General features: G+C 34.5%; 1 protein-coding gene across 1 annotated transcript; it reads right to left on the reverse strand.

The window, feature by feature from the left end:
- Positions 1 to 3,516: 3,516 nt before the first annotated feature.
- On the reverse strand, positions 3,517 to 8,369 carry CUNH8orf22 (chromosome unknown C8orf22 homolog). The gene is made up of 4 exons (XM_021718909.1): positions 8,315 to 8,369; positions 7,062 to 7,139; positions 6,866 to 6,961; positions 3,517 to 3,554 (listed from the first exon to the last, which is right to left on the reverse strand). Exons 1-4 carry the CDS (start codon positions 8,367 to 8,369, stop codon positions 3,517 to 3,519), a joined length of 267 nt encoding a protein of 88 aa, XP_021574584.1.
- Between the last annotated feature and the right edge of the window lie 4,703 nt (positions 8,370 to 13,072).

Genomic DNA, 13,072 nt, shown 5'->3' on the forward strand with positions numbered 1-13,072 from the left:
CTCTGTCATAAGAAAACTACCTACAAAAAAAAGTCCTGGACCAGACAGCTTTCCAGTAGAAGTCTACTAAACATATAAAGAAGAACTGATAGCAATCCAAATGAAAATATTCCAGGCAATAGAGAAAGAAGGAACCCTCCCCAAATCATTTTACAAAACTGACATCACATTGATATTCAAACTGAGTAAAAATCTAACAAAGAAAGAGAACTTCAGGCCAATTTCTTTGATGAACATAGACGCAAAAGTCCTCAACAAGATTCTAGCAAATTGGACACAATGACACATCTAAAAAGTCAGCCACCATGACCAAGTAGGCTTCGTTCCCAGGATGCAGGGCTGGTTCAACATCTGCATGACCAAAAATGTAAGAAAATACATAAAGAGATATAAAAACAAGACCTGCATGACAATATTATCAGATGCAGAAATAGCTCTCAATAAAATCCAGTATCCTTTCTTGATAAAAACCATTGACTACCTAGGCATAGATGGAAAATACCTAAAAATAGTAAGAGTCATCTATGATAAATCCACAGCCAACATATTGCTAAATGGGCAAAAATTGGAAGCATTTCCCTTAAAAAGCAGAACAAGACAAGACTGCCAACTCTCACCCTTCCTGTTCAATATAGTGTTGGGAGTCATACCAAGAGCAATCAGAAAAGAGAAGGAAATCAGAGTATTCAAATAGGAAAATAGGAAGTCAAATTATCCCTCTTTGCTGATGATGTAATTCTATACCTTGAAAATCCAAGAGATTCTGTCAAAAACCACCTTGCACTAATAAAGGACTTTGACAAAGTCCCAGGGTGCAAAAAACAGTCCCATTCTTATATACCAACAGCAGAGAGCAAAATAAAACTCACAATTCCATTCACAATTGCCACAAAAATAATGAGATATCTTCACATCTTCCTAACCAGAAAAACGAAAGACCTTTACAAAGAAAACTGCAAAAGGCTGCTCAAAAAAAAAAAGATAAAACAAACAAATGGAAAAATATTCCTTGCTCATGAATTGGAAGAACTAACATTGTTAAGATATCCATCCTATCAAAGGCAAGCTACAGACTTAACGCAATACCCATTAAATTACTGACATCATTCTTCTCAGACCTAGACACGACAATACAGAAATTCATAAGGAAACATAAAAGACCATGAATAGCCAAAACAAGCCTCAACAAAAGAAGCAAAGCAGGAGGTATCACACTTCCAGACTTTAAACTTTACTATAAGACTACCATAATCAAAACAGCCTGGTATTGGTACGAAAACAAGCATATAGACCAATGGAACAGGATAGAGATTCCGGAAGCAAAACCTCAATTTCTCAACCAACTCATCTTCGAGAAAGCCCCCAGCAACAACCACTGGAAAAAGGAGAACCTATTCAGTAAATGGCGCTAGGAAAACTGGCTGATCACACGCAGAAGATTGAACCTATCACCATACACAAAAAACAATTTGAATGGATCAAAGACCTAAGGATAAGATCTCAAATGACAAGAATCCTAGAAGAAACTGTAGGAAACACATTGGAGTATGCAACCAATTCTTGATCAATTCTCCAAAAGTGAATGCCATAAAAGCTAAGAAAAACAAGTGGGATCTCATCAAACTGAAAAGCTTCTGCAAAGAAACCATCAAGAGAGTGGGGAGACAACCCAAAGAATGGAAAAAAATATTTGCCAACTGTATATCTGACAAAGGCCTAATATCTAGGATCTACAAGGAACACAAACATGCCAAAGGGAAAAAAACAAACAGCCCTATTAAAAAGTCAGCAAAGGATTTGAATAGGCACTTCTCAAAAGAAGACATATGAGCAGCCAACAGATACATGAAAACATGTTTGGCCTCACTAATTATCAAAGAAATGTGAATTAAATTCACACTGAGATATCACCCAACTCCAGTCAAGATGGCCTTCACCGTCATTAATAACTCAAAAAACAACAGATGCTGGTGAGGATTTGGAGAAAAAGGAAGGTGTCTACATTGTTGATGGGAGTGTAAATTGGTACAACCTCTATGGAAAACAATGTGGTGATTCCTAAAAAATCTAAAAATCAACGACTATCCATTGGAACCAGCAATCCCCCTTCTGGGAAAATAGCTAGAGGAACTCAAATCATTCTATGTAAAAGATACCTTCACACGCATGTTTGTCACAGCATTATTCACAATAGCAAAACATGGAACCAACCATGCTGCCCACCAAACATGGACTGAATAAAGAAAATGTGGTACATATCAGGATGGAATATTATGCAAACATAAAGAAAAGCAAAATTATGAACTTCAAAGAAACTTGGATGGATTTAGAGTCTCTTATACTCAGTGGTCTCTCAGAGAAACATCTAAGTACTCACTTAAAAGTATTCACTTATAAGCGAACCCTGAGCATTTATCATAATACTATAAGAAAGGGATTGGCAGTAGTGGGAAACTGCCAGGGAAGGGGAGGGGCACATAACAACAATAAGGGTACTTGATCGCAAACCAGGTGAAGTGGAGATCAAAGAGAGGCCCAAACTTTACCTGTGTGATGACCATATATGTACCGATCCCTAAATTGAACACCACATCTTTAAAATAAAAAGAAAATCAAAAATATAAAATAGACATAAGCATTGAGTGAGAAGATCCTAAGATGAGGGAACAGGCTATGAGAAGACCCCGTGGCAACAGAGAAGGTGATGGATGTCAGGGAACAAAAGAAGACTGATGTAGCCGGAAGACAGAAAGCTGTGGGAGCAGTGTTAGGCATACTGTTGGCTGTGAAAATCTGCAGGGGCTAGACCATGACCAGGATTGGTGAGAGTTGTGACTTTACCCTCAGTGCAATAAAACCTATTGAGTCTTAGATGTGTGTGAATGCGTGAGTGTGTATGAATGCACAGAATATAATCAGACTGTAAATTGCAAGACAAGGGTGGCCACTCTGCAGAGGGCATTAGATTGGAAAGAGATAAGAATGGGTATGGATAGACCACTTAGGAGGCCATGGTGGTATGCCAAGGGAGAAATAATGGAAGTATGGATGCTGGTAGTGCTGAGGGGGACAAAATATTTACATAGATCCCAGAAACACTAAAGAAATGAAATGGAAAGAACTTATTGTTGAGTTTAATATTAAGTAGGATATCAAGTATAACTTGCTACTTCCTTAAGCTGATATATGGTGTTGTCATTATCTGAGAGAGAAGATACTACAAGGAGATATGGTGAAGTATAAAGAGCATGAACTTGAATTTGACATTCTAAGACAAAAGATTTTGTAGGAGCTTAGATATACTATGACTCTTAAAATTTGTTAAATTTCGGAGTTAGCTGTTGTAGCTCTATTCCATTCAACCTAAACAATTATTTTTGCTCTTTAAAAGAATTTTGTCTTCATCACTCTTTAACAGTGAAATAAAATTCTGCAATTTTGTTTCCTACAACTCTAAGTTTTGCATAATATATGAAGTACCTAGTAAGTATTGATACCAACTTGAGAATTTCTACTCTAGAGATAATTGGTGGATTGGCTGTTAGTGGTTTTATCTGAAAAATATAAGAGGTTCATAACTTAAAACCTACAATCAAAATCATATATCCAAAAAACGCAGTGGAAATCCAACATACAATTTTACAGAACTTAAGCAGAAATTGTGAAAATCTTACTGTATTTAATAAAGATATACAAGCACAGTCAAATAACATTTCATAATATCAAATTATAACGGTCACAGTGTGTCTCATCATCTGGATTGATGGCATGCCTCCAACATATTTAGCCTTCACTGCTGATTCTCTGACCAATTGGCAAGAAAGCAGGGCAGGAAGTATATTAACTAAAATAGCAGTAATGCGGAGACCCAATTTCGATGTACAATTTAAAGACAGCACCAAAGTATCTTTTAATACGTCAGAAGAAATTACCTAGAATTAACCAGCAGACATTTTGTTCTCTTTGTTTATTTCTATCACCCCAATTCTGTAGAAACTCTGAGGCAGCATGCAGGAATCCGTTCAATGTTTTAAATAATTTTGTGAGTTCAATTTGATATTCTTTTCCAGAAAGATTTCTTATATTTTTTCAAGATATCTATCTCTCTATAAGTCTTCACATGTATACGTGTGTGTGTGTATGTGTGTGTGTGTGTGTGTGTGTGTGTGTGCAACCATTCGAAAATTCTTAATAATTATAAATGCTTACGGTATGTTTGATTTAATATGCGATGCAAACTTCAACTACTTATAATAATAATTATCAAAAAATCAACACTAGATTATACTGGTATGCAAGTAGTCATTTTTACAAATATCTAAGCCCTCAAATAATCTAACAAATCGTATCTTTCTGAGTAAACAAAATAAATGCTAACTCACTAACTTATTTTACAAAATTACTCAAATAATGTAAGCAAGCAGTCAGTTCACTCATATATCAAATAATTAAGAAAACAGGAATTTGCTGATAATAGTAAAGCAAAAACAGAACCTCCCACAGTCTACTATTTTGTTTCACAATATTTTTCTCTCACTTAAAAAATTGACTTTATTCATTATGATTTTAGACTAAAACTAAGGGAAATATATACATACACACAAAAACTGAGTCTGCCTCTAGCTATACCAAAAGTACAAATATAGGCAACCACCAACACACCCATAATAAGTAAACAATGCTGTGAACCAATGTGATATTTGAGTCCCTTGATTGACAGCCTAAGTGAGAGAGGAATAGAAAATTGAAGAAATGCCTTTCCCATTTGCAAAAAGTAAATAATCAGTCAGAGGTATCTATCACTGGCAATGATCAACCTTGGTCCTTCCTTATGATTATGTAGTTGGGCAGGAAGACTGTTCTACTAGCAATCATGTGTGGTCTACTGGATGTCTAATGCAACATTAGCCATGTGACTCTAATGATATGTTCTGCTGTGAATCCAGCTCCCCTAATATTCAAGACTCACATCTTACCTTGCAAAATATCTGCAAGTGGTATACAGAACCTTTTCAACTGAAATTCATTACGTATTGTCTACCCAGTATTGAGAGAAATAAGGATTAATCTACTCAATGTAAGGAATATATGCTCTCAGAAAATTTATTCCAGTGTTCCTGTTTATATTAATATTTATTTTAAAAGTATACACAAACTTGTTTTATTAGAAAAAATTTGAAGATACAGAAACATTTATAAGGAAGAAAATAAAAATTACTCATAACCCAATGTCTAAAAATAGCCACTTTTACTGTCTTACCATAGTTCCTTCCAATCTATCCTCATGCACATATAACTCTTTAATTCAACCAAAAATTGCATCATATATAGTGCACTGTACTTCTTTTTTCATTCGATATTATATATCATAATTTTCTATTTTGTTAACTATTATTTAAAATCATGAATCTTAAAGTCTACACAAGAACCAATTGGTTAGATATACAGCAATATATTTAAGAGATAGTGTATTTAAGGATATGTTTGTTATTCCAAATTTTATTATTTAAAAAATGCAATTGTTGCAACTTTTTCTACATTTCTGAATTCAGTGTCCTTTAAATCATGACATGAAATATTGATGCATCAATTTTAAGGCATAATATATAAATCATTCCACAGACATAAAAAGAACCTAACTTAAGCATTTTAATAAAAATAATATGGAAAATCAAAGAGGTTCTTTATATAAATGACAACATTTGAAGACTCATTACTTTAAAAGGGTGCATGATTCTTAAGGTACGCTTTTCAGATATTCTCTATGTAGCCGATCCACTTGCAGTGATGGCCTTTGTATTGAGAAAAATACCAAAACATTTGTTATGATCTTGTCCCAAAATTAGATGGTAGGCAAGGTTTTGTCTTCTTGCAATAGAGACAAGTCCTCTGGAATAGCTGGAGTGCCCAAGGCCAGGGATATACCTATGTAGCACTGCAGCAGGTGGAGTATCTTGATTGTCAGAATCAGCTGTTAGCGCTATATAAAGTAGTCAACTATTACCAACATGTTCACAGAATGATAGTGCAAAAATGACTAGTTGTAAAATGCTTGTCCGTAAATTAGACTGTCTTTACAGTCAACATAAAGTGGAGAAACAAATGAAACACCATCTAAATAATTTGTCTATAAACTTGGTGAAGACAGTAAAGAAAACATCTTTCCAACAATTACCCTTACATAGATTTAAAGCTATTTTAAATATTGATTTTATTTTAGATTTATCTTAGGTGAAAAATTTGCCAAAATCATTATGCTTTAACATCAGAATCAATGAATTTCATTGTTATGTATTATTTCTACTTGATTTAGTAGCTAGTTATTAAAGAGTCCAAAAACAAGTATTTTTAAAATATCAAATAAAAATTGTGCTATGCAGTTGAGTTCAAAAACAAAATGCATGACAACGACTGTACGTAAACCCCCAATTCAATCTATCTAGCAATTGGCACACAGAAGCTAATCAAAGTCATCAGCCGGGCTAAACTAGGTCCCTATGATAGCAGCTAGACAATGGTAATTCTTTTCCTAAAGACAGTGGAAAAATCCATTTAGACCCTTGCCTCTTATTTCTAATACATTTCCTGCTAAACAATGGTACATATTGGCATATGACTTTTCAATTACTCTTTGCTTATTGAATTAGAAAGTGTGCTCATGATCCTCCAGATGGCCAACTAGAATGAGGGAAAAGCTAAGTGCACCTTCCTCATCCCTTAGGTGTGCTTCATATCAGTACCTCACTACCCTCAAGAAACAACTGTCTGGTTTCCTGATTGAGTAGCATAACAATTACTACATGCATTGTTGTTGCATTCACTAAGTAAGAAATGTCCTTTTAAGAAAAAGCTAAGACTTACCTACTTGAAGGCAGATCTTTTATTCTCACATTCGAAAGCACAGGTTCAGAATGGAAGAAGGATTTAAACCACCAGGTGGACTCCGCCACTTCTGGTAACCCTATCAAATAAAGTTATATTCCACCCTTATCAAACAAATTTGAGAGATTAAAAGCAAAGGGCAATAATGAGGGGAGCACCGATAAGAAATAAACAAATACCTTGCTGGGATTTGTCATCACCTGTGAAGTTAACAGGGTCACAGCCAGTTAGAGAACTTTCGGAAGAAATACTGGACTCTGTAGAAAACAAATGAAAAAAAACAAGCAAATAACTGGTAAACAAACAAGCACATGCAGTTTATTTATTTACAAACTCTCAAGGAACAGTATTTTAATTTACCCCGGATTGCAAATTTATAAATTGAAAACTTCATCAAATTATCAATCAATAAAAAGCTTTAATAATAAGGAATACTGCATTTTCTATTAATAAGATATATAAATTTCCATGGTAAATGACCCTCCCACTCCGTAGATATAGGTGTATAATTTAAAATATACTATAAATATTTTCAAATTCAAAGACTTACAATAAATATTATTGTGCTACATTAGAAGTATTACATATGCATATATTTGAAATTCTACAAAAGTTATAAAATTTAGAAATTAAGGAATTCTTGTAAAAGGGAAAACATTTTGTTTTATAAGACTTGTATTTTAAACCTGTAAGCCTTTCAAAAGGCCAGAATATAAAAACAGCTTCTGTTAATAAGTAACACCAAGCAATGGGTATAGTTAAAATTTTTGTAAAGACAATAAATAATTCAATATATAGTTCTAATTTTTCCACTACAAATGACCCTTGAGAGAAGCACTTTTTATATGTCATTGGCATAGATACTTTTAACAAATGTTAATTTGGTTCTAAAATACTCATTTTATTTATGAAATTCCTCAATCCTCTTTAAAGGGCAACAATTTTCTGTTGGACTATGAGTATGCATAGATGGATAGCTTAATAAAAATAAAACTGAACAGATAGATGCAGACCCATAATCCATAACAGAAGATGATAATTGAAAAAAATCTCTGAAGCAGTCATGCTATCACTTCTTTTCTAATATTTGAACCTTTTGTTTATGTCAAATTATCTAGCTTTTAAGGTATCGTATCAAATGCAAGTTATCTGAAATTAAAATATAATTATAAGATATAAGCTTATTTTCACTTATTCATAAGTAGTAATGACTTCTTCAATATAGCATAGCAATAGCAAATAAATGTGCCTTGACAACATTGGCTCAGAGATTTCTCTGACGTCTTTCCTTGTTTTTATCACTGTCGCCAATAGTGGTCCATTTTCTCCCTTACATTCTGAACATAACTTGGTGCACAAGTAAAAAATATTCCACAGACAGCACTTCAAATCATATTATCTGGGGATATTATCTAATGACGATGCAACTTACTTCGATAATACTGATTTTTGGCCAAAAGGCAACCAATGGAAGGTACCGATGCCATGGCTTTCTGGGAGAAAGCACCCAGGGGCTGTGAGCAACAATCTGAGAAACAGAAGATGGAGATGGGGAAAAGAGGCATTGACATTCATAATACGGAGTTCTCTTTTCCATTTTTTATGCGACTATAGCAAAGCAACATCATTTACCTTTTCATAAAGACCTGATGAAAGTAAACATACATACAAAATGGTAATCAAACACACAAATATAGCAATAAGCAAAAAAGGATGCAACCGACTCGCATATTTTGTTGGAAAAGAAATAAAAACTATTTATCCCATGACAGATAATGCACACAACTTATTCTACCTAAATCAAACCTAAAGAGCAGGGAAAAAATGCTCATAGTCATGATGTCACTTACCTATTTGTTTTCTCCAGCTAGTTCTTTAAAAATAGACATGCTATTCTAAAGTTGCTTCGGAAAGTGCATACTTTGAAAGAACCAGTTCTTAGTGATTTAAGAAAGACTGCATCACCCTAGCAGGCCAGGAGGCCCGCTGTATGTGGTCTGGAACCCCTGGACACATCTTATATTTAGAAGCCTGAGCTGGCTGGAACCTGAGCCCTGGGTGAATCCAGGTGACTCAGCCAGTCAAGGGCAGTGAGTGAACTCGCTCTGCCCGTCTGCCCGGTAGTCCAAAGGACCTGAGAACGTGCCAGCCCCCTCCTGGTGAGGCTGCAATCACCAGGGAAGGTCTTGGCCCAGATGCTATTTTGGATTCACTCTCTCTCTCTTTAACGTTACAGTTTAAATGTCACAGTGGGTAACTCTTTAATGTCACAGCAGGTAACTAGAGGGAGAGAGCTGATAGCCAGGTATCTCCTCGGCCTTAGTATTAATCACACATTCTACCCAAAGCACCATGCTGGGCAGGGTGGGGGATGCACAGAAGGCCTGAAATCCAGTTGAGGAGGGTGAACATGCTCACAGATACGATGATGCCAGGCAAAGTCAAACGGTCAAAGGAGAGCAATAAAGAAGTCTGTGGATAATGAGTGAGGCTGAGCACTTTTTCATATGCCTTTTGTCTGTCTGTATATAACTTCTTTTGAGAAGTGTTTATTCATGTCTTTTGCCCACTTCTTAAAGGGGCTGTTTGTTTTTTTCCTTTCAGCGTGTTTGAGTTCCTTGTAGATCCTAGATGTTAGGCTTTTGTCGGATAAACAGTTGGCAAATATATTTTCCCATTCTGTGGGTTGCCTCCCTGCTCTCTTCGTGGTTTCTTTTGCCTTGGATTTGGAGTCGATTATACTCAGTGATTTATCACAGAAACAAAGAACAGAGTTCCATATGTTCTCACTCATAAATGGACCTTGAACAATTATAATGCGATTGGCAGTAGTGGGAAACTGTGGGGGGGGGTTGGCAGTAGTGGGAAACTGCTAGGGGAGGGAGGGGCACATCTCATCAACAAAGGTACTTGCATGATCAGTGTTTGTATACCTAACCCTGAAATGTATCCCACATCTTTATAATAAAAATTAAAAAAAAAAAAAGAACTCAGTGGAACATCAAGGTCTTCCTGGGAAAGGGGCATATTCAGTTGAAATTGATGAACAGATGGACAGAGTTAGAAATTCCAGTGGGAATGAATAAAGACAGATGGAGATCATGGATAATGAGGGGAAATTGATGACATTGTATCAATACTACTTACTAATACAAAAACTAAGCTTTATTCTAATTTTAGCAATGTTTCTTAGGTAGATTGCTTTGCCCTTTCATTAACTCAATTGACTTATGATCAAACTTTGGCTCCCTTCTACACTGAGGGTGATCATGTCCTTTGCAGTTTTAATCTGTTTGGTGGCTTTTGGTTTTCCCAGACTGAGTATCCTTTCTTAACACAATTTTCATAATGTATCTATTGCTCTAAAAGTATACATGTCCACTAGATTTGCAAATGTGTTCAAAGCATTTGTTGTAGTATGTCATTGTGGTTTTTAAAAAATATCTACTCCAGACAAGACACAGAAAAAAAAAATACTGGATGATCTTACTTATATGTGGAATCTAAAAAAATGAAATCCATAGAAACAGACAGTAGGCAAGTGCTTACCAGAGAAAGAGGGACAGAGGAAATGAGAGACAGTGGTCAAAGGGTACAAAGTTGCAGTTACACAGGATAAATAAGCCTGAAGTTCTAATGCACAGCACGGAGACTAGAGTGATGATATTCCACTGCAAACTGGAAATTTTAGGCTGTTGTTAATACACACACAAACAATAAAAATAAAAATAAAATCACTACGTGAGACGGATGTGTTAATCTGCTTCAGTGTAGTAATCATTCTGACATGTATAGTATAGTAAAATGTCAAGTTGTATACCTTAAATATAAACAACTAAATATAACAAACAATAAATATCTACTCCACATGTTTTTTTCCTCCTTTGTTGCTAGTATCTTCTATGTCTGTCTCTTCTTTCTTTTTAATAATTAGTTATGCTGCAGTTTTCTCTATTAAAGTAGCTTTTTCAGAGAACTATTTAATCTTCTCTTGTTTCTTGGTTTTGTCATTCTTTTTATCTGTCAAGATTTTATTGTTCTTTCTTTTGCTTACTTAGGAATTATTCTTATTGTCATTTACTTCAAAATACTTTGTAACTTCCGTTATAAAATTTCTTGAGGGTTTGAATTATTTAGCAATTCTTTCTCTTTTCCAAAAGTATAAGATTTTTAAATCTATCTTTCAATTGATGATTTCTAAATTTACTGCATTGTTGACTGAATGTCTAATTTTTATTCATTCTTTAAAATAGTTTATAAAATGACTGTGCATTTGAAAATAATAAATATTCTTTACTTGCTGCACTCTGCCATTATTATAGTGTGTTCATTATATTGTATTACTTAATTTTTAGACAAATAGTTCATCTACTCACCAATGTGTCACTGCTTGAGCTATTAATTTCTGCTATGATTATATTAGCTAATTCTATCAATTTTTGCTTTATATATTTGAAACCTTGGGATAGATGCACACAAAAATCATGATTATATCATCTGAGTGAATATTTGCTTTGTCTTCCATTACCAACACAAGCATTTTACCATTGTGCTATTTGTCTAGTTCACCTAATTTTAATATTGTAGTACCAGTTTTTCTTCTGAGAAATCACAAGGTACATCTTCTTGCATCGCTTTATTTTCAACTTGCTGTTCTTTCTGTTTAACAATCACTTACAAGTACCATATAACTGGCTTTTTTTCTAATTATATCTGTTTCTTTAAATAAGTTCAGTTCATTAGTATTTATTGGAATTACATAATTGAACTTCAGATAATGGGGTCTTTTATATAGTTTTAATGTCTCAACCACACAGATGTGTGTATATATTTTAAAACTTTAATATGAATATAAATTTAGATAGAGTTTAAATTTTATTTTCTGATCTGCAGTCTGAATCACAGCATTTTTTCAAATTTACATCTTCTTTAACTATGTCCAACCTCAAGTTTGTCATCTATATTATATGCTATCCTATGCAATTATATCGATATCGATGACTTTTAGTATTTCTCATTTGTCCTCTCTACATTTACCTATTCTAATTTTCTTACTTTATTTCTGCCTATTTTTTCCATAATTTTTTCACTTGTTTCTCTGACCATCCTTGTCATGGTTATTGTGAAGCCTTAGCTGAACTCCTTCATAAGATAATCTTATATGTACCCCATTCACCACACACCCTCCACCTCTCCTAGCTTATGATATTGTGGTTTGCAAGCCTTGCTCTCACCTGACCCAAATTTTTGTGTATTCAATTATAACACTACTCACATTTGATTTAGTCACTTTTTCTTTCACATATTGGACTGTGAGCAGTTCAAAGACTGTGATTACCCTATTCACTTCAACTTTCGCAATGCCCGCCAAGCACAAAACCTGACAGACACAGTAGTTTGGGTTCTGAAGATGTTTTAAAACCAATGCATTCCTTCTTTGCATGGTAATGAGGATTACACTCCTGGCTAATAATGGAAATGTCATGACAGGATCAGATTTCCATTCTATAACTGACCTAATTAGAGCAATTCTTACCTGATTGCTAGTTCATGCTTTCTTTAATATCTAAGTACGAAAATTAATCACAATCAAATTTTCAGTGAGTCTTTTGTCATAGAATTAAGTGGTGCTAATGTTTCTCTTTGATGATAACAAGAAGAGAGTTACCGTCTAATTCAGATGACATGCCGAAAATCAGCAGGGAAGATAGAGTTGTCATCAACACATTCCTTTTCATACCAGTTGCAAGATGCTCCTACTGATGTCTTCTGAAGGGTAGAGAAAGGTTTAAGAGAGAGTAAGTTTTAGTTAGTCATCTGAAATCTTGCTGAAAGATGATCTCTTTGTCATGTGCAAGATACTACAACTCTTTCTAACTTTATTGACATCAGATGCAGTAGTAAACAGATATCCTATTGCTGTTTTCTAGCGCATAGAAATCCATGGCAAGAACAATGATTAAGCTTGCCAATAATGCACTATTGTCTCGTGTTGTCAGAGATAATTGGCCAAGTGTGCAATATGGGAATATCAATAGCTGACTGTCCTGGAAGATTTAAACTGTCTAGATATTATATCAGCCTGCAGTTATAAAATATCTAAATGTATATACAAGATGTCAAGAATTTTAAACATGTCATAATATCCAAATGAATATTTGCCATATTTAGATCAGTAACTCCTAACAAC

Source organism: Carlito syrichta, unplaced genomic scaffold, assembly GCF_000164805.1.
Source record: "Carlito syrichta isolate Samal-C Ts95f unplaced genomic scaffold, Tarsius_syrichta-2.0.1 Scaffold314006, whole genome shotgun sequence".
NCBI classification, from domain to species: domain Eukaryota; kingdom Metazoa; phylum Chordata; class Mammalia; order Primates; family Tarsiidae; genus Carlito; species Carlito syrichta.

Coding starts and splice junctions, on each gene's coding strand:
- CUNH8orf22 (XM_021718909.1), bottom strand. CDS start 8,369: ATGGCATCGGTACCTTCCATTGGTTGCCTTTTGGCCAAAAATCAGTAT. Junction 6,962..7,061: donor TGATGACAAATCCCAGCAAG/GTATTTGTTTAT, acceptor TTTATTTGATAG/GGTTACCAGAAGTGGCGGAG. Junction 3,555..6,865: donor AATAAAAGATCTGCCTTCAA/GTAGGTAAGTCT, acceptor TATATTTTTCAG/ATAAAACCACTAACAGCCAA.